Source organism: Pezoporus occidentalis, unplaced genomic scaffold (assembly GCF_034315485.1).
Source record: "Pezoporus occidentalis ecotype Australia unplaced genomic scaffold, CSIRO_AGI_Poc_V1 ctg250, whole genome shotgun sequence".
Lineage (NCBI taxonomy): Eukaryota > Metazoa > Chordata > Aves > Psittaciformes > Psittacidae > Pezoporus > Pezoporus occidentalis.
In genome coordinates this window covers 827,208-847,562 of record NW_026914395.1, presented here as the reverse complement: position 1 = coordinate 847,562, position 20,355 = coordinate 827,208, and the positions used below count along the sequence as shown (strand labels likewise).

The following is a 20,355-nucleotide window of genomic DNA, read 5'->3' as shown; positions in this document are numbered from 1 at the left end:
GACGAGTGTGAGGAAATCTCATTTGGGGTGGGAAAACGGGGAGAATCCCACAGATGTAATAGTAACAACAATCAGAACACAACGCAGGGCAGGGAGGCTGGGCGCTGCCTCTCGTGTGGGTTCTCAGGTGTGTAGGAAGGGCTCAGCTGCAGCCACCTCAGTGTCTTGGCCAGAAATCCCTTTAGAACTGTTCCCCTATAAATGCGTGCTGCTGAACAGGATACGTTTGAGGTGCTGCCCGTTTCCCATGCCGGTGGCTGGGATCCTGCTCCCGCAGGGAGGGAGGGAACGCACCGGCTCTCGTCTTGGGTAACGCTCCTGGGTCAGTTTGGATCAAGTTGCCTCAGTGAAGGTGTCTGACGCGGCCAGGAGGAAAAACTACCCTGGGGGAGCGGAGAGGATCCTGGCAGCGGGAAAACAGCCGGAGCAGGAGCGCTCGGCCACCGAGGAGCACTTGGGGGCTGCGGAAGCATCTTTTGGTCTGCATTGAGGTAAAGCAGAAGCAGCTCCTTCGCTGGGAGATGGGGCTGTGTGATGGGGGGGGGGAGCTGAGCTGGGGCAAGCAGCAGCAATTGAGGCAGCTGGGATGCAGGAGGGGGCAGCAGGGTGGGATGCAGAAGGCACCCACCTTGTGATGCCATCGCCGTGGTGGTCCCCTGCCCGGGCTGGAGCACTGGGTGCCTGTTCCTTTGAGTGAGGGTTGTGCCCATGGGTATCTTTTCTCCCTGCTCTGTCCAGCATAGAACCCCGGGCTGGTTTGGGTTGGCAGGGACTTAAAGCTCCTCCAGCTCCAACCCCCTGCATGGGCAGGGACACCTTCCCCTAGAGCAGCTTGCTCCAAGCCTCTGTGTCCAGCCTGGCCTTGAGCACTGCGAGGGATGGGGCACCAAATACCAAATCAGATGAGATGGAAGGAGGCTGGTGTTGCATCCCCCTCTTTCTCCAACCACCCCTGCAGTCCATCTCCTGCCCCCCCAAGCTCTTTACTGCCTCTTTGCACACCAAGAGGTGAAGCCACGCTGCAGGGGCAAACCAAACCCCAAAGGTCCATGGAGGCTCGAGCGCTGCCGTGTCTCCCCTCCGCTGCTGTCCCAGGCTCTCTGCCACCCGTGCTCTCCTCCAGCTCCCCTCTGGCATCGCTGAGCGGATGCTGCCGATCATGCCAAGGGGCTGAGCTGACACCGGCACCGGGTCTTGTGCTTGAGCTGCATCCACAGCCGGCACTGAGCCTAGCAGCAGGGTTTGCTGCGCAGCGGAGCACACAGCGGGGCTGCAAGGAGAGTTCGTCCACCTTGGGGTTGCTGCAAAGGGAAAAGACTCGGGGCTTCGTTTCTCTTTAAACTTTCATTTGGAGCAAGAAAAAAAGGTTTTGGTGCGCTCCAAGGGGGTTTCTTCCTTGCGCTGCTGCAGGAGGAGAGAGCGAGAGGAGCCGGAGCATCCCCTGTGAGCGCACCATGCCGCTCTCCCGCCGCACCGGCCAGATGCCCGAAGCCACCTGGACGCTGGGCTTCAGGGAGATGACGGAGCCCTGGAAAGGCACCGTGGGCTGCCTCGGCGTGGCCGTGTTCTTCGCCATGACCATCGGCATCATCTCGTGGCAGGCGCTGGAGCAGCCGCCGGAGGAGTGGGTGCTGCGGGGCCGGCGCGGGGGGCTGCTCTGGGAGCGCCGGCGCGGGGCCCTGCTGCTGCGGGCGCTGCCGGCGGGGCGAGCCGTGGCCGCGGTGGCGGTGCGGGGGGTGCCGGCCGCCGAGCCCCCGCCGCCCCGGGACCGCTGCTGGCAGGACGGTGCCCAGTTCTGCTACGCGTGGGAGGAGGATGCGGAGCTCCGGCTGTCCCTCGAGCCCCCGCCCGCCCCCAGCACCGAGTGCTACAGCGTCCGCTGGACCCCGCTGCGCCCCGACGTGATGCTGAAGGTAACGGGGAGCCTGGAGACCTCGGAGCAGCTCCCAGGGTCTGACGGGGGCTAAAGGGTGCTGGAGAGGGGCCCCACATCAGGGACTGCAGCCATAGGACAGGGGGTGACGGGTTCGGACTGAAACAGGGGAAGTTCAGGTGAGATATAATGGAGCTCTTCCCTGTGAGGGTGCTGAGGCGCTGGCACAGGGTGCCCAGGGAAGTGGTAAATGCCCCATCCCTGGCAGTGTTCAAGGCCAAGTTGGACACGGGCTTGGGTGACAGGGTCTAGTGTGAGGTGTCCCTGCCCGTGGCAGGGGGTTGGAACCGGATGATCTTAAGACCCTTTCCAACCCAAACCATTCTGTCATTCTGTGACCCCGTGTGCTGCTCGGAACTGTGGCCTTTGGGGTAAAATGAGCCCAAATGCAGAGGCACTGCCCCGAACACCCCACTTCCCACCACGGCTGTGGGTCACACCATGGCTGGGGCTCCCCATCTTCCAACCTGACTGATTCTGGATGGGGAAAGCCTTCTGGAAGCCTCGTGCCTTGGTGCTGAGCTCCCAAACCACCGAGGAGCCGCTGCCTCCCAGGGCTGTGTTGGTAACCCCAGGGTGGGAGCTCCGTGTTTATGGAGACTGAACAAACACCACTGCGGATCACAATGCTGGCGGGGGCCACGAGGAGCGCGGGGGGGTCTCCTCCAACCACAGCACAACGGGGCTGCTGCACGCATTCACGGGGCTCCTTCTCTTCTTGTCTCCTTCCCCCACTTAAATAAAAGCAGATGCCAAAAGCGAGCCTTAGGGAGGGGAAGAAAAACCCCATTGCCCCGAGGTGCCCTCAGGAGCAGTGAGGGAGCGGAGGGGATGCTGTGGGAGGGGGCGGTTTGTGCCCTTAGCTGATGCTGCTGTTTTGAGCTGTGGGAGGTGTTGCCTGAACGCAGCCGCTGCGGTGGGGCTGGGCTCCCCTTGCTGCCCTTTCCCCCTCCCTTTCGCAGCCTGGGTAACCTGCTCCGCTGACACCCGGCACTGCTGTCCCGAGCCTCCCGGCTTTCCACTTTAATAATTCACATCTCCTCTCCTCACCCCTTGGGGAGATTCAACCTCCCGCTGCCCCCAGGGCAGAGATGAGCTCGGGGGCTCCGGCCTGGGGTCAATGAGCATGGGTTGCGTTGAGCTGGGTCCTTCTCTGCGCTCCCCAGCCCCTCCTCTGCATTCCCAAATCCCCATGGGAAGTCATGCGGGATGCTGAGCCCTGCTGATCCCGGCTTTGGCAGAAAGAGGGCACTTTTGGAGGCTTGGAAGTGAAAAGTGATGGTTTCTAAAAGGAGATGGATTGAGGATAGGGACGTCACTGGGACCGGGAGCTCTTGGGGAAGGCTTGTTGCTCTGCCCTGTCAGCCCTATGGGAAGTGCTCCAAATACGCCTACTGATGTAGTCTTATTGAGGGAACACGCTCATTGTTAGTGCCATTATATTCCCATGATACCAGGGAAATGCTGCTTGTCACCAGCCCACAGGGAAGAGGGAGGCTTTGCCTTGGGAGAGAGCAGAAAGCCCACAATGTACCCCAGGGACCCTGCAGTGCTGTAGAGCCAAATGGCAGGGTTGGAACTGGATGAGCTTTAAGGTTCCTCCCATCCCAACCCATGCTGTGATTCCATGAACGTCGGCGTTAGTTTTGGACCTGGAAGCACAGCTCTTGTTCTTGTGGAAGAAAATCTTCACCCCCGGTGTGCTCTGCCACGGGCACCCACTGCTTTTTGGATGAAACCCCTAAATCTCATGGCCATGGGATTTTCCTTCCCGGGAAAAGCCCCATCCCACGACCGCTCTGACAGCACTGGGATAACTTGCAGGGGTTTTGCCTCTCAATGCAACTATTCCCATGTTCGTCCTCACCCCCGGTGACTCTCTCTTGGCTGCAGGATTGCTTCTCCATGGCCAACATCTCCTGGTACGGAGGGGTGAGCCTCCGTGCCCAGCGCTGGCCGCTCAATGGAGCCCAAAGCCAGGCGCAGCCTTTTGTCAGTGGAGGCTTCAGCAAGAGTCCCACGGGATACGGGCCTGTTCTGGAGAGGTACTTCTTGGGCTCCACAGGTAACTGCTTCCTTCCCCATCCAGCTTCCTGGTCCTTCAATCCCTGTGTTTCTCCATCTTCTCCTCATCTATAAAGCAGCTGGTTTAGCAGCAGGGTTGATGCCTCGGAGGTGAAGCTGTCCTTCCAATGCATTGCCAGCTGGCAGCGGGACACAATGGATGGATCCCACATTGCCTCATCCCTATGGAAAAGGCCATGATACTAAACCTCAGTGCCTGAGAGGATGGGGTTGGCTCAGCTCGCCCCAGGGGAGTCCCTGCTCTTGGTGTGTCTTCATTTTTAGGATCTGTTTAAACAGAGATCCGTGTCCATTGCCAGCTCCTCCAGCACCACTTGAGTGGCTTCATCCTGAGCTCCCAGGTCCCTGACACTGCTCTGGATGCTGGATGAGAGCTTAGGGGCTGTTGTCATTTTTGGGTGGCTATTTGGATTATTCTGCAGCACTCCAGACCTCAGCCGTTGCCCCTAATTCATCAATTGATCTGTGGCTGCCCTGCAGCGACGAAGCCGAAGCTGCTGCCTAAGCTGAATGCAGCGCAACAAGGCAGGAAGCGGAGTCAATCCCGGCCTCGAAAGGCCTTTTGGTTTAAAGGGAATAGTGAAAGCCGAGAGCAGGGCTTTGCCTGCGTGGCTGGGATCAGTCCAGGAGGCCCTGGTACCAGTTAGGCTCTGCCCTGTACATCCCCATCCCTGTGACCACGAGTGCCGAGGACCGAGGCCGGGCAGGCACGCGCTGAGACACCGCCTCGCTCTGCTCTCCCCCAAGGCGTGACGGTGACGGTGCCTCCCGACGTGCCCGTGCTCCTCTCGCTGGAGAGCAGCCGGCACTTCTGCCTGGCATCGCCGGTGGGCAGAGCTGCCGAGCCCCTGCACTACACCCTCTGTGCCAGCACCGACGTCGCGGCCGCGCACCGGCACGTGGGCACCCAGCTCGGCGCGCAGGAGCGGGCGCTGCCGGATACGGCCCTCCTGGGGTAAGGCATTCCCAGGGGCAGGGACCCCTTCCACTGGAGCAGCTTGCTCCAAGCCCGTGTCCGACCTGGCCTTGAGCACTGCCAGGGATGGGGCAGCCACAGCTTCTCTGGGCACCCTGTGCCAGCGCCTCAGCACCCTCATGGTGAAGCATCTCGTGCTGGCACAGGGTGCAGCCACCAGCTCTTTCCACCGCACAGGTCTCCAGTCTGGAGGTATTCTGGCCCAGAGGGTTCAGCTGCCAAAATAAAACGAGGTTTGAGGTCACTGGTGAGGAGGCTGAAGCGGCATCGTCTTCAGGAGGGGGTCCTGGTCCTGGGGGAGCGCTGCACTGCCATCCTCGCTGCTGCGGTATGTCCCGTCCTGCCGGCCTTTGGGCCTGAGGGGCAAATGGAGCACTGCCATGAGCCCTGCTCTCAGAACATATGTTAGACCTTAAATTCATAAAACCACAGACTGCTTTGGGTTGGAAGGGACCTTAAAGCTCCTCCAGCTCCAACCCCTGCCATGGGCAGGGACCCCTTCCACTGGAGCAGCTTGCTCCAAGCCCCTGTGTCCAACCTGGCCTTGAGCACTGCCAGGGATGGGGCAGCCACAGCTTCTCTGGGCACCCTGTGCCAGCGCCTCAGCACCCTCCCAGGGAAGAGCTTCTGCCTCAGAGCTCATCTCAGTCTCCCCTCGGGCAGGTTCAAGCCATTCCCCTTGGCCTGTCCCTACATCCCTTGTCCCAAGCCCCTCTCCAGGTTTCCTGCAGCCCCTTCAGGCACTGGAGCTGCTCTCAGGTCTCCCCTTCAGGAGCCTTCTCTTGTCCAGGCTGCCCCAGCCCAGCTCTCTCAGCCTGGCTCCAGAGCAGAGCTGCTCCAGCCCTCGCAGCAGCTCCGTGGCATCCTCTGGCCTCGCTCCAACAGCTCCACGTCCCTCTTGTGCTGCTGCCCCAGGGCCGGACTCTGATCCCCGTGTGTAAAATGCCAGCGCACCCATTCTATGGGCTGGGGGCTGAGCCCTGCGGATGCTCACACCGACAGCTGCTGCTTGGTGGCTTTGCACTCTGACAAAACCCCTTTTCCCGCCTGTCCCTCCCAGCAGGACCGTGCACCCTCAGCGCGGAGGAAGAGGCAGGACCCGAGCCGTGCCTGGGACCCTTCCGCGCTGGCCCCGCTGCAGCTCGCTGTGACACTGTCCCCGTACACCAGCATCTCCTCCCCGCTGTTCCTGCGCACGCTGCGGGACGGACATGCAGGGACCTACTGGCTGAGCCTGCAGCCCCACGTCGGGGGCAGCCCGGTACGAGACCCTCCTCAACCCGAGCCTGCTTTAAACCTCAATCAACACCCTCACTAGGGCGACAACCTGATCCTCCTGCGCTGGGGACCAGCCCGGCGCTGCAGAGCGATGCCCGGGGGAGCCACTTCTCTCTTTCTTAAGGAAGCAGCTTTCAAATTCCCACTTCCAAAAGATATTTCTGGAAGTTGCTGGTGCTCGGAACATCCCAATTCCCCCTGGTTTTTGCAGTCATTCTAATGATCTGCCTCTTTTCCATCGACTCCTGGGTGGTTTTGGGTTGGTTGACAAAGGGTTTACTCTCTCATGCGTGGCCCTGTGACGGTGCGGGGTGGGATGGGGACACAGCAGCCTTGCAGCCCGGGCTTGCAGGGTGTTCTCTGGCTCTGGCAGGACTCTTCCTTGTCCCCTGCAGATCCCGCTGCTGACCACATGGAAGGGGCAGCTTTGTGTCCGCCTCAACGTCACCAGCGAGGCGGCACTGAGCTGGTACCTGGCACGCGCCCGGCGCCTGCGGCACGCACTGGGTGCTGCGTACCTGGTGTTCGAGGGTGCTGAGGGCAATGCCTTCCTGGAGCAAGCTGTGCCCCCTCCCGCCGAGCTGGAGGGAGACCGGTACACCGGGCTGTTGGCAGAGGCACTGGCAACACTGGGAAACGCCACCGTCATCAGTGCCGGTGCCAGGTGGGTACCACTGAGATGATGCTTCCCTGGAGCCGACGGATGTGGGAACTGCTTAGGGGATGCTTTAAATGTGCCCTTGGGGTGCTCAGCACCCAGGGAAGCAGTGTGGAGGTGGGCTAGGGTAATGGGTAGAATTGTGGAATCAACCAGGTTGCAAAATACGTTGAAGACCATCAAGTCCAACCATTACCTCAGGGCTGCCAAGACCACCACTAACTCACATCACTGAGGGCCTCATCTACGTGATAGGAAGGGGTTGCTCTTCTAGCTCTCTTTCTCTCTCTTTTGGAGCACGTTAACATTGTTTTTAATGTCTTAGAGGATAAAAATGTTTAACTGCATTGATGCCTGATGCAATAAAGATGCATCTTGTCACCTATGGCCATTCAAGCTCCAGGCTGCCGCCAATCCTGCGGAAGGGAGGGGGTGAACCCTGCAGTCTTGGCCAAATCCCTGCATTGGAATTGCTTTGGTGTCAAACAACTGCAGTTCTCTGACTTCCCATGCTTGTGTAGCACATAACAGGGTTAATCTATTAACAAGCATTTGTAACACCCCTCGAGACCCTTTGGTTAGAGGCACTGAGAAGCATTACTTGTCTTTTTACCCGCTATGGTTATGCCTGGCAGATGCAAAAGGCTTTCGGGCTGTTTGCAAGGTGGCTTATTTCCTGTTGGGGATGAGGCATTGATGGTAAATTGCATAAGAGGACAACTTCAGATCATTCCCTTTCAAAGAACAAGCGGTGTTTCGCATGCTGAGGCGGTGACAGGCTCTTAGTCAGCCACAGGCCAAACCACAGGGGTGGGAACGGCCCCTTTCCTGAGCATCTTTACTCCATCCAGGATCCTGTCTTTCCGGGGGCAGCTTCCATAGCAGAAGTGTTCTATAAACCACATCAGCCTTAACTCCTCCGAAGATGAAAGTGTCCCTGGAGATCTCTGGGGAGCCAGCGTGTGTCTGAAGGGGGGCTACAGGGATGCTGGGGAGGGACTCTTCATTAGGGACTGCAGTGACAGGACAAGGGGTAATGGGTTCAAACTGAAACAGGGGAAGTTTAGATTGGATCTAAGGAGGAAATTCTTTCCTGTGAGGGTGCTGAGGCACTGGAATGGGTTGCCCAGGGAGGCTGTGAATGCTCCATCCCTGGCAGTGTTCAAGGCCAGAGCCTTGGGTGCCATGGTTTAGTGTGAGGTGTCCCTGCCCATGACAGGGGGTTGGAACTGGATGATCTTAAGGTCCTTTCCAACCCAAACTATTCCATGATTCTAAGTTAGAGGGGGGACAAGGAGGAAACCAAACTCCAGGAACGAGAAGTCTTGGACCAAAGTCCCCCTTTGGTTAGATCAGCTCCAGACCATTTCTCAAGCTAAAGCTCATTGTGAAGGTCCACATTTGACCCTTTTTGGCCACCAGAAACAGTCTCCTTCACTGTGCTGCTTGCTGACATGAGCCTCTCCTCCCCTCCAGGTGAACCCAAGGCATAGAAATGCTCTTGGACATGAAAGAAGAGCACTGGGGTGGCAGTGATTTCCCTCCAGAAGAGATGCCAAGTGGCTGCAGGAACCCTCATCTCCTGTGGGCCTTCTCTAACCACCACCTCTGTGCTTGTTCCCCCCCAGATCCAGTCACCTACCTCTCTTCATCCAGATGAGCCCCCTGCGCTCGGACTGGAGCCATGCTGGGCTGAAGGGGATTATTCCCTCTGTGCTGCACTACAGCCTCTTGGGCTACAACTTCTTCATCCCCGATGCAGTAGGTACGTAGGTTAGCATCTCTGCGGGAGGCGAGGTGCGAGGGATGCAGGAGGTAGCTTGCACCCCGTGGCTCAGGTGTGCCGCACCGAGGCGTGAAGCACTTTGCTCTCCGTACCCCGTTTTGCGGCTGGGTTGGGGTGAATGTTACCAGGGAATCGACTGAGGGATTGCAAACCAAGGCCAACAGGCAGTAAATGTGAGCAGGCCGCTGGCTGGGGAGCAGATGCAGCTGCGCTCCAAGGCTGTGTTCATGCTCCAGAGCGCGATGCTCGAGGAATCCTTCAACCAAAACACCGTAAAAGGCCAGAAAGGACCCTTTAGTGGGAGCCAAGCAGCTCGGTTTCCCCCTCCTCTTGGAGGTGACTGCTTTGTGTGTCTTCAAAACACGCCCCGAACACGTGGAGGCTGCACGTGAAGCGTCCAAGCCAGAGGGCAGAGCTGCAGAGAGCCCTGGTGAAGGGGTCAGGGAGCAATCCTTCAATGGGGCCCTATTTTTAGGCAGTTTTCCTTAGGAAACAAGGCCTGGGCAATCACAGCACAGGGATGCTGAACCCGCTGGTGTGCGGTCCACGGGGCTGCGTAACCTCAGCCCGGGAGCTCGGCAGCACCAGGGGCTGCTCGGGATGCGAGGAGCCTGTGGAGGGGCTGGGGCTCTGTGGTGGTTTGGCTGCGCCCTTGGCTCAGTTCTGTGTGGCATTTCTGTACAGGCTGAGCCAGATTTTCGGAGCGAGGATGCTCCGGCTCCAAAGGCTTCACCTCCCTTTCCCTGTCCCTTCCCACCCTCTCCTGTCCTTCCCAAGCCCCTCCATGGTGTTTCAGAGGGCATCTGGAATCCCCTTCCACTGCGTATTTCTGACACCACCACTCTGCTTCTCCACTGCTGTGCACTGTGGAACTGAAGGGAGCTAGAGCACAGGAGTACCCTCCCGCGATGCTTTGTCTTTGCACATCATTGTGGAAGGAAAACCCAGCACTTCCCCAATGCTTTTCTCTGCAGGAAAGAAATCCCTTTTTATAGGTTCTGATTAAATGTAGAAACTCTGGAGACATCTGGTCCTAAAACGGCCAAAGATCATAGAGTGAGTGGTTTGGGTTGAAGGGACCTTAAAGCTCCTCCAGCTCCAACCCCTGCCACGGGCAGGGACCCCTTCCACTGGAGCTGCTTGCTCCAAGCCCCTGTGTCCAACCTGGCCTTGACAGGGATGCCTGGTGTTTGCTGATGATGCTCAAGGAAGGAATCCATGGATGGGGAGAACTCGGCTCCTCTTGCAGTGGGTAACGTGTCCTGCCCACGTGGAGAACCCATTGACTGGGATGCCCCTGAGTGCCTTCCCTGAGTCCTTTGTGCCCGCAGGAGGGAGCCTGGCCGGTGACAGCCCGGGGGACACGGAGCTCTACGTGAGGTGGCTGCAGATCGTGACGTTTCTCCCCGTGATGGCCTTCAGCACCCCGCCCTGGCTCTGCTGCGAGGCCGGGGTACGTAGCCCGTGCCCCACAGGGGGGATGCGGTGTCGCTGGTGTGCCAAGCACCCCCCAGGCCATTAATGTCCTTACACTGCGGAAAGCTGAGGCTCCAACTCACTGTCCTGCTCCTGCTGCCCACAGAGTCCTGCTCAGCCGCCTCGCTGCGTGTTCTCAGCAGTGGGGTCGCTGTGAAATCCATGGTTTTGTGGGTTTATACTTCACAGCTCTGTGCAGCCACGGGGCAGTGCCCATGGTGCCCATAGAAATGACACCGATCAGCACATGTGTGTGTGTGTCCCTCCCTTTGCTGCTGGGGTGGTTTAAGCACAGCTTGACCAAAGACCGAGTCCCTGCAGCAGAGTGAAGCGCACAGATTGCCATTCAAGGTCTTTTCAAACAGCTGGAGGCATTTTCATTGAACCCCAGCCTGCTTTGGGGTGGACGGGGCCTTAAAGCTCCTCCAGCTCCAACCCCTGCCATGGGCAGGAACACCTCCTTTCCAGCACCCTAATGGAAGCCCTGGGCGCCAGCAGTGGGAGGTGCCGCTGCGGCTGCTGTTTGCTCACCACAAGAGCCCAGTTTGGGGCATTGAATCCTCAGGGATCTCTCCAGGGCTGGCGGGGCTCCCGTCTGGGTTCATTTCAGGGCTTTATGGCACCTCCAAGCGAGCTGAACGCTGCGGCAGGGCTCAGGCTGTGCTTTGACCCCAAACCCAGCAGCGTGGGGCTGTGATAACAGCCTGGCTCGAGAGGATGAAACCCCATTGGGATGCTGAATGTCTGCTCCAGCCTTTTGCCAAGCCACGGAGGTTTTGGTGTCCTCAAGGACATTGCTTAAATCCCTGATGTTCCAAGGCTTGTCCAAGGCCATGGATTTCCTCGCTGCCTGGAGCTCCAGCCCAGTGCGGTGCCGGGCATGCGGAAACCTGTGTTACTTGGTATAAACTACTCAGAGCAGAATCCCAGGTGGGTTTGAGTTGGAAGGGACCTGAAAGCTCCTCCAGCTCCAACCCCTGCCATGGGCAGGGACCCCTTCCACTGGAGCAGCTTGCTCCAAGCCCCTGTGTCCAACCTGGCCTTGAGCACTGCCAGGGATGGGGCAGCCACAGCTTCTCTGGGCACCGTGTGCCTTCCTTTATATCTAGCCTAAATCTCTGGTTTCAGTCTGAGCCCATCACCCCTTGTCCTATTGCTCCAGCCCCTGATGAAGAGTCCCTCCTTCCTCAGCATCCTTGCAGCCCCCTTCACACACTGGAAGCTGCTCTGAGGTCTCCACGCAGCTTCTCTTCTCCAGGCTGAACAGCCCCAGTGTTCTCAGCCTGGCTCCATATAGGAACTGCTCCAGCATCCTCGTGGCCTCCTCTGGACTTGCTCCAACAGCTCCGTGTCCTTCATCTGCTGAGGACACCGGAACGCAACACATTCTTGCTTTGCCCTGTATTGGGTTAAGCTGGTCACAGGTTTCTCTTTTCTCCCCCATGCTGCAGGTCCTGAACCTCACCCGCCGCTGCATCCAGAGGCACCGGGACTTCGTTGTGCCGCTGCTCATCAAATACAGCTCGGAATGGCTCAGCTCGGGGTATCCCATCTTCCGGCCGGCCTGGTGGCTCAGCCCCACGGATCCAGCCGCTTTCACCATCGAGGATGAGTTCCTCATTGGAGATGAGGTAGGGAATGTGGGGCTGAATGCTCTCCCAGGGTAAACAAGGTGCCCCCTGCCCTCGCCCATCCACCTCTTTGCATCCTGCCTGAGTACAGCACTGGGGTAGGGGTGGTGGGGAACCATAGGGCTGGTGGGACCCTGTGGCTCCTTCAGCTTTGCCATTTATTCAGATTGAGTCGTTGAGAAGGCTTCTTTCCTTTCAGCTTTTAATATCAGGGCGTTCGTCAGGCCTTTCTGCTGGAAGACACCCCCTCATTGTCAGCAGTTCTTTCCCCCCTCTTTTCAGGCTGTTGGTCCCGTTACTTGATGCTACAGCACGATTGTTTCATGCTGTAAATGCTCCCTGCAAGCCTGGTGTGCTCACACTCTGGTCATGTAGCGGGAGTCTGTCCCTGCAGATGTGTCCATCCCACTGCTGCTCCTTTAGATGGCCTGAGAGTTGATGTGGTCTGTGCTGCTTCAAACCAAAAAGCTCTTGGAAAAGCAACTTTGGGAAAGACTTTCCTTAAAGGAAGCTGTGCCTCATCCTGCCATGGTTGTAAGGAGCCTCCAGTTTGGGCAATGGCATCACTTGATCTTTGTCCCTCCTGCTTTGCCTGGGTGCAGGATCCCAACAGCTCAAGACTTCGGCAGCTCCTACCCGGGTTTCTTAGTGCATTAAAAGCATAATCCTCAGTTCATACTATTGAATTCATTTTGCAGTGACACACTGGGCTGTCTTTACACAGGGAGGCTGCTAATCATGGGGCTATCACCTCCATAAAGTAAGCATTCTCAATCCCAAAGCAAAGCTCAGTAGGTGTTCGTTCCTTGTTTCAGCGTGTGCTGCAGAGGTACCTCTCGAGGCTCTGCCTGCAGCCTCCAACAGATGCTGCAATACCCAACTGCCACATATGAGTTTCTGGCCATAAAATATGTGAATTCATTTATAGATTTTATTATTATTATGGGAAATTTCACTGCAGGAGACCAGCTTCTTAAGGAGCAGCAGAAAGGCCTTTACAGAGGGCTCGGATAGAATCATGGGATCACTGGGGTTGGAAAAGACCTTCAAAACCATCAAGTCCCACCTCTGTTGGGAAGCTTTCAGAACACAAACCCTTGGCGCAAAGGAATTGGAGAGCAGCACTGTGTGAGTGCAGAGTCACAGGGAGCTGAGGCCTTGCCCCTGTGCCGGGGCTGTTTGGGCACTAATGGGGGTATTTGAACCGAGCAAGCTTAAACTTAGTCCCTTCCCCTAGGATCCCCTGATTGATGCAGTCCAGGCAGGCAGGGCAGCAGTGTGCTCTGTGTTAGCTGACATTCCCCGTCAACACTGCAGGCTCAGGGAGGAAAGACAATAAAGGGTGAGAGCAGCTTCAGGCTTCTCTCCCTTGTGAGGTGCAAAGCTTTGGCTTGGCTGAACACTGCTGAAGCAGGGTAAAATGTGGTGTGTGCTCTGTGTGGTGTCAGGGCCGGGCAGTTGTGATAGAGCAGGAGGTGAGGCTGGCAAGAAGCTGCCCTGGCTTCAGGTTTTAATCGTTATTGCTCTCATTTTCCAAGAGAGCCTGAGCCTGTGTGTGGGGAGCGCAGGCGGGGATGGGTTGATTCCAAGCTGCGGTTTGGCAGCTGCAAGAACAGAAACACGCTCCAAAAGCAGCTTTGGTGCGATGTGGAGCATCATCAGCGCTGAACTACTGGGAAATGCCCAGTGTGGCTCTGTCCCGGTACAGTCTGAGGCAGGACTAAGCGCAGGACACCGGGATAAACCCTCTGAGCATCACCACTCAGTGCAAGCAGCTGCCGCAAGCGCTGATGAGCGCAGCTCTGGTGGCCCTGCACGAGCCAGGGGGCTGGAAGTGGATGAGCTTTAAGGCCCCTTCCGACACAATCCAGGCTGGGATGCTATTCCTGATGCCCTCCTGCTTCTGAGTCGCACCTGAGGTGTTTCGGGGGTTACCCTGGGCTGGGACAGCCCTGCTCTGAAAGCTGATTGCCAGGCTGTGATTTGTGCATCCATCACTTCCAGATCTCTTGGCACGTTCAGCCTGAATCAGGCCGCGCACTATAGCTGTTAAACGTGCCAGAATGCTCCATAAGCAGGTTTTAGGTCAGAGTTTTGCTGACTACGAAGGGAAATAAGCATCATCTCCCCTTGAGCAGACAAACAGCAATGCCTTTGGGTGTCTGCAGGCGGGTTTGGATGCAGTGGTGGACAGCAGTGGTTTTGATCCTTGAGGTCTTGAAGCTGGATTTAACACTGCCAAGCCACATTCCAGCATTACTCATGAGCAAACTTCACTACTGGGAAGGGAATTGGAGCAGACCCTGCTGAATCCTTCCAGCAAAGCATGTTGAAATACAACAGCAAAGAGCCAAGCTGTGCTGGTTTGTGTCGTGCGGCGGTTCGTGGCTGCTTGTCAGTGCCATCTGCCTGGCGAAAGGGATGCTGCAGGAGGTGGGAAAGCCAAGTGTGGCTGCCAAATACATTTATGAAGGCCGGGAGGGTCCAAAAGTGTCCCCCCAAATGTTGCAAACGCCAGGACTTGTCCCTGGGATGACGCTGCTGTGCGGCTCAAGAAGCATCACTAAGGCGTGCAGGGGTGAATCCCTGGCACTTGCTCTTTGCTGTTGACCAAGACCTCCAAAAAAGAGGGCTTAAGAGGGGGATTGATCCCTGAATTTCATATCCACTTTTCACTATTTAGCCTTTTTTCCCCCCTCCTTTAATGCCCTTTCTAGACTTTCAATCTTTTCCTTATCGCCTCTTTATTCATCATCATGTGGCAGGGGGTTGGGATTAGATGAACTTTAAGTTCCCTTCCAAACCAAACCATTCTCTGATTTAGAACCCAGCTGTGCACAAACACAAATCAAAGCCTCAGTGTTCAATTGGATCTAAACTGAACCTGAGCTCTGCTCTTCCTGCAAAGCCTCTTTCAGTTTCTGAAGTGATTTATCAGGAATAGTCTCAGGATGCTGGAAACTGCTTGTCCCATCAAGCGAGGGGAGAAAGGATCCCTAAAGTCCTTTGGGACTGCATCACTTAGACTGAGTCACTGGGAAGGAGAGAGCAGAGCAGAGCACACCTCTCCTTATGCCTCTGTTCCGAACGGGGCTCACTGATTTGTGACCCAAGAGCAATTTCTTCATGCTTTTACTTTTACATACTTATTAAATGGAATCATCCCTATGCCAAGGCCACTGGCTGGGATTTTGATGACCATTTGAGGGTGCTGGGAAGCTAAATCCTCTGAGTCTCCCGACAGAGCCTTGAGTCCACAGAATGATAAATGTGCATCCATTGCTTGGGACGGTGTCGATCCCATTGTGTGCTTTGAGCATCGCCTTTTCCTAGGGTTTAATCCTACCTCACCTCAAACTGCAACACTCAATTAGTCTGAGAGCTGGAAACAAATCCTTCTCCTAGATGCAGGAGAGGAAAGGTGGGAAGAGAGCGTTAAGTTGCCTGCAGAGCAGCCCCAAACAGGGGGCTTTCAAAGTCCTTTTGAGCAGCCTGGAGCTAAAGCTCTTTCCCTACCTTTTTCCAGTCTCTTTCCTGTTCAGGTGGGACATGTTCATATCTACCTGAAATACGAGTTTCTGCTTGGTTTCCTGCCGGATTCTGTTTGGCTTCACTGACTAAGTTGTCTCAAAGAGTGGGCCTGAATCAAATCCTCCCAAGCACGGCAGGAAAGGGAAATTCCCAGCTCTGCCACAGACGGCTTGGGGATGTCTCTCGCCCTGACTCGGTGCCACCAGTGCCTGCTGCAACCCCAGAAAACCTTCTCAGAAGCTGCTCTGTGGGAGCCTGAACCCACCCACGTGTGCCTCTGGGCACCCCGACCTCGTTCATGGTGTCCCTGCTCACTGCAGGGGTTGGACTAGATGCGCTTTGAAGGCCCCTTCCAACCCGAACCATTGCGTGGTTCTCTGGCCTTTGCTCAGCACAGCTCAGGGAGCTTTGTGCTTACCTCTGCTGTGGCACGCATGGACACTCATCTGCAGTTAAGAGCCAGACCCCCTGACCTCCTCTGGGGCTGTTTGTCCCTTCAGCCTCGCGCTTTGCTTGGTGCACGTCCTGGCTAATCCTCCAAGGACTACGTTTCTCTTTCCTTTGTTCCCTGCAGGTCCTGGTTGCCCCTGTAACAGAGAAAGGGCAGACGTGGAGGGACATCTACCTGCCCGGAGAGGGGCACCTCTGGATGGACACCACCACTGCCCGTGTGTTCGACGGAGGCACCATCCTCAGGAACTACTCTGCTGGCCTTGCAGAGGTGCCGGTCTTTGTGAAGACCTCCTAACTGCAGCCCGCTGCAGCTCTGGGGCCTCTCTCAGGGCCGCGCTGCCCACACGTGCTCGCTCTTCCAGCCTGTCTGCACTGTTCCAAGAACCTTTGTACCAGTATTATCTTAGCAGAAGTCCTTTGAGTCTTTCCTTACTTGCTGTTGCTCTAAGAGAGGAGATGCAGCTTTGGCACAAAGACACGCTCACGAGCAGTGGTGACCTCTGTGCTTGCAGGGCTTGCCCGGTGCCATGTCTGTGTGTGAGCTCAGGCGGGCACATCCGGCATTTCCAGCTCCCTGGCACCACGCTCAAAGATGCTGCCTTGGCCAGAGAGTGGATTTCCCAGAGCAGGAGGTAAAGGAACATCAGCTTATACCTGAGGGGATGCTTTTTGTCTTCAAACACAAAGCATACGCAGAGAGAACTGACTGTGAGAGCTCTCTTCAGGCTCCTGGACATCACGTGTGCTAAGCACTACCTGCTTCTCTCAGCTGATGCTGGGTGTACGGTCCCCCAGCGCAGCCTGTGGTAGCAAGAGCCTGACTTTGAGGATAACCAGGAAAACTGGGTGAATTCCAGGTCTATTGGCAGCAGGTTTCTGTGGAACAAAAGTAAACTTGGCCAGACAGGATCGTCATCCACCTTGGAATACAACCTCTGGTGCTCAGCACTGAACTCCTGGGGGCCCCAAAGAGGGCTCTTCATCATCTGAAGATGATGGTGGTGGTTCTTTTTCCTCTCAATTATTTCCTGCAGTGCAAAACAGATCCAGCGTGACCGGCCTTCTTCCCCCCAGCAGAGACCATTCCATAGGCAATCCAGACATCCCACGGGCTGAGTGCACATTTAGGGAGATGACGAGCCTCTCTGATAGCCCAAGTCATGGATTTCTGGGACATGAACATGTACGTTAATGTGGTGAGTTCAAAGGCTGGTGTTTGAGGGCAGGAGCAGGTGGTAGCTGGGCCTGAAGTGGAGAGCAAGATTGTGCTGCTGGGCTTGGGCACAACTAGCCCCAGCGATGAACTGCATCAGCACCTTGGATTGGTGTGGAAACGCTGCTCTACCAAGCTGTGGCTGCTGAAAAATGCAATTCAAGGTGGACCAGGTCCTCCCAAGCCGTTTTCCCCTGCAAACTGGAGTGAAAGCAGGAGAGGAATAGCGTGATCCAGCGGTGGAAGGCCTGAGAGATGCAGAGCGAAGGCTGGGATGTGGGAAGCCCCTCAGCTCCTTGTCTGGTCCACGGAGGCATAGGATGGGGCCAGGGGAATCACCCAGGGGAGGATGATGAGGCTTGATGAGGCAACCCAAGGCATGCCTGGAAATGTCAACGCACCTATGACGGCTTCTGAGCCATATGAGAAGGCACCGCCTGACTACAGGAACCTCCTGCCAACTGTGATAGGGAATTTATTTGGGGAGAAGTCAAGCGCTGGAACGGGCTCTTCCAAGGGGACGCGGAGGCTCCATCCTTGGACATCACCGAATCCCGGCGGGGTGCAGCCGGCTCCAGCAGCCGCTGTTGGGCTCACACGGTCCCGCGCCGGGCACGGCTGCGCTGGCTCTGTCGGGACCGCCTCCGGTTCCTGGAGGGGCCTCTCCGCTGCCGGCGCTCTCCTCTCCCGGGGGGCACCGGGGCGTCGAGCGAGGGCTGCGGAGCCTGCTGCTCGTACCGGTCCCTCCTCCTCTGCCACCGGGCTTGGAGCCTGCGCCTCGCCCCAGGCTGCCGCCGGCTTCTCCTCCTCGACTTGCCCAGGACGGCGCGCTCGGGGGCCAGAGCACGGCCCGCGTTGTGGTCAATGCCCCAGGGCCTGCTCCGGAACCGCCTCGTGGCCCCTGCCCTCCTCATGGATGCAGCCGTCCCGCATGGGGAGGATGTGGTCAACGGAGCCCTGGCACCTCGGGCACACGGCTCTCCTGCGGGCGCACTCCTGGATGCAGGGCAAGCAGAAGCAGTGCCTGCAGGAGCCCAGGCAGACTCCGTCGTTGGGGGGTTCCTGGCCCCTCGGCTCCTCAGACGCCTCCATGGGCGCCGCCCGGGCCCCCCGCCTGCTGTTGGCAGGGCAGAGCTGCCCCTGCCCAAGCGCTCCCCGTCCGCCAGGTCCCTGCAACCCAAAGCCATGCGGAGCTCAGCCCTGCCCTGCGGGCACCACCGGCCCGAGGCAGGGAAGCTCCAGGAGGTGCCCGCGCTGCCGGGAGCGAGCCAGGGCCCGTCCCGGGGCAGGCGAGCGGCACCGGGGGCATCTCCGAGCGCTCCCGCTGCCGGGACTGACCTCTCCGGCAGCAAAGCGGCTCCCGGCCTGGCCGCGAGGGCAGCGCAGGGGCCGGGCTCCTTCGTCCCCCCACAGCCGCTGTCCCCATGCACGGGGACAGCGCTGGGGCCCCCGGCGCTGCCGAGCGCGGCTCCCGAGGGGCGATGTCAGAAGCGTCACAGTGACCCCGGTGACATCACCGGGCTCTGGGCACAAAAGCAGACGCAGGCTCCAGGGGTGAAGGCTCATTTGGCCGAGCGTCCTGAGCCGGGCACCTCGGGGAGAGATGGAGACTTGGCAGAGGGAGCGGATCGGACCCGTGGCACAGAGCCAGGATGCCGACGGCACCGAGTGGAGCTGCTCCCTGTGAGTAAAGGCTGGGAGGCTGCACAGGGCCGCGAAACCTTGCCCAGGTTTCCTCGGGTCTCCTTATGGCCGGGCTGATGGGGAAGGGGAAAGAGGAAGAGAAGGGGGAGAGGAGGAGAAAAGGGAGAGCCCCAGAACTGTAGAGCAGCTCCATTGGGAGGGGCTTGCAGCAATCCCCGTGTCCAACACCCCAGCACGTCAGGGTTTGTCCAGAAGTGAAAGCAAATTCCGTTGCAGCTCTTTCCCCTGTACGTGACGCTCCTGGTCAAACCTTTGCTCTTCCCAGGGCAGGACGGTGCCTGATCAGTGCGGAACAGGCAGGCAGGAACTGGGAGCAGGGAAGCAGCGTCCCCGTCATGCAAGCACCCTGCTGCGCCCCGCAGTGCGCCTCTGTCGGGCCCTGCACGACGACTGACTCCAACTGCATCCTCGGCCTCAGCATCCTGATGCTGGCTGTGGGGACCATCCTGTTGATCACCACCCGGCGGCCAAAGGTAGGGGCTGCTCAGAGCCAGGGGTCCCTCGGGGTGGGTGCTGATGAGGTCCTCCCCAGCAGGTCCCTGTGCTCTGCTCTGTTCCCACAGGGTGACAAATGGAGCCGGCGATGCTGCGCGTGTTGGCAGCCAGCGGCAGCACTGGAGAGCCCAAAGAGCCCCGTGGGTCCTCCGTGTGACCCAGGGGATAGCTGGGCCTGTCCCCACGGCAGGAGAGGGCAGAGCGGGGCCCCTTGGGGCAGCCCCTTGAGGCCCTGCTGTCCCCAGCCCCATGGCTCAGGCCCCCCTCCATCTTTCGCCCATGGCAAGTGTGGGATGTGCCTCAACTGCCTGCACTGCCCCTGGGCTGCCCGGGAGCTGCAGCAAGTGATGCTGTCACCGCCGCTGGGGATGGGCTCAGTGCCTGCACAGGACCACGGGAGCCGGCAGGGAGCAGGGGGGGAGCTGCGGGCGCTGCGGAAGCGGGGCTGCCTCTCCTGCCACAGCCGCAGCTCCTCCACGAGCCTCGGCAGCCCTGGGAGCCTGACGGACGCCTGCGAGAGCCGGGACGCAGGGACCCCCGTGCGGCTGGGATCTGCCTCCTCCCCGGAGTCCTTGCGTGCCGGGGGGGCCCGGTCAGCACTGAAGATTCACGTGGCCAGGAAACGCCGCACATGGGGAGCCCGGGCCCTGGCTCAGGCCAGAGCCATGGGGCAGCCCATGGAGGGAGGGCAGGAGCTGCCCAGCCGGCACAACTCGAAGGCGCGCCTGCACGCTGCGGGTGGGGCCGTCTGCTTCTCCAGCGCAGCACCGGCGCCAGGGACCGGCATCAGTGAGAGCCTCCTTCAGCCGCATGGGCAGCTGCTGCAGCGGGAGCCGTTCCCGTGGCGTCTTGGCTCATCCTCGGCCCAGCCAGCCCTTCCCGAGCCAGACCACAAGGCAGAGGAAGCGGGAAAAGGACCAGCGTCGTCTTCAGTCCTGCAAAAGACAGATGTCGGCCTCCAGACGGACCTCCCCATTCCCCAGAGCAGGTGGGAGGCCAGCCCTGCGGACACGAGCCAGCCTCCTGCTTCGGTGCCTGCTCCCATGCCCAGGCTGGAGCTGAGCCAGGAGGTGTACAACAAACTGGATGCACACATTGCCGGGAAATGCCTGCAGCTGGCGCAGCTCTGGCCCGTG

At 58.5% G+C, this 20,355-nt stretch overlaps 1 protein-coding gene across 1 annotated transcript; it reads left to right on the top strand.

The window, feature by feature from the left end:
• The first annotated feature begins 1,429 nt into the window (after positions 1-1,429).
• Positions 1,430-16,161, top strand: LOC134166027 (SITS-binding protein-like). Its single transcript, XM_062623307.1, has 10 exons — positions 1,430-1,913; positions 3,827-3,998; positions 4,766-4,973; positions 5,172-5,322; positions 6,055-6,255; positions 6,668-6,936; positions 8,559-8,695; positions 10,048-10,169; positions 11,644-11,823; positions 15,929-16,161. The coding sequence occupies exons 1-10, from the start codon at positions 1,455-1,457 to the stop codon at positions 16,100-16,102; spliced, it is 2,073 nt and encodes a 690-aa protein (XP_062479291.1). The 5' UTR covers positions 1,430-1,454; the 3' UTR covers positions 16,103-16,161.
• Positions 16,162-20,355: the final 4,194 nt, after the last annotated feature.

What these genes read in the sequence shown, in the direction of transcription:
- LOC134166027 (XM_062623307.1), top strand. Translation starts at nt 1,455, where the DNA reads ATGCCGCTCTCCCGCCGCACCGGCCAGATGCCCGAAGCCACCTGGACG. An exon ending in CCGGATACGGCCCTCCTGGG is followed by an intron (nt 4,974 to 5,171) that starts GTAAGGCATTCC and finishes TCCACCGCACAG; the next exon opens with GTCTCCAGTCTGGAGGTATT. An exon ending in GGCTCTGCTGCGAGGCCGGG is followed by an intron (nt 10,170 to 11,643) that starts GTACGTAGCCCG and finishes CCCATGCTGCAG; the next exon opens with GTCCTGAACCTCACCCGCCG.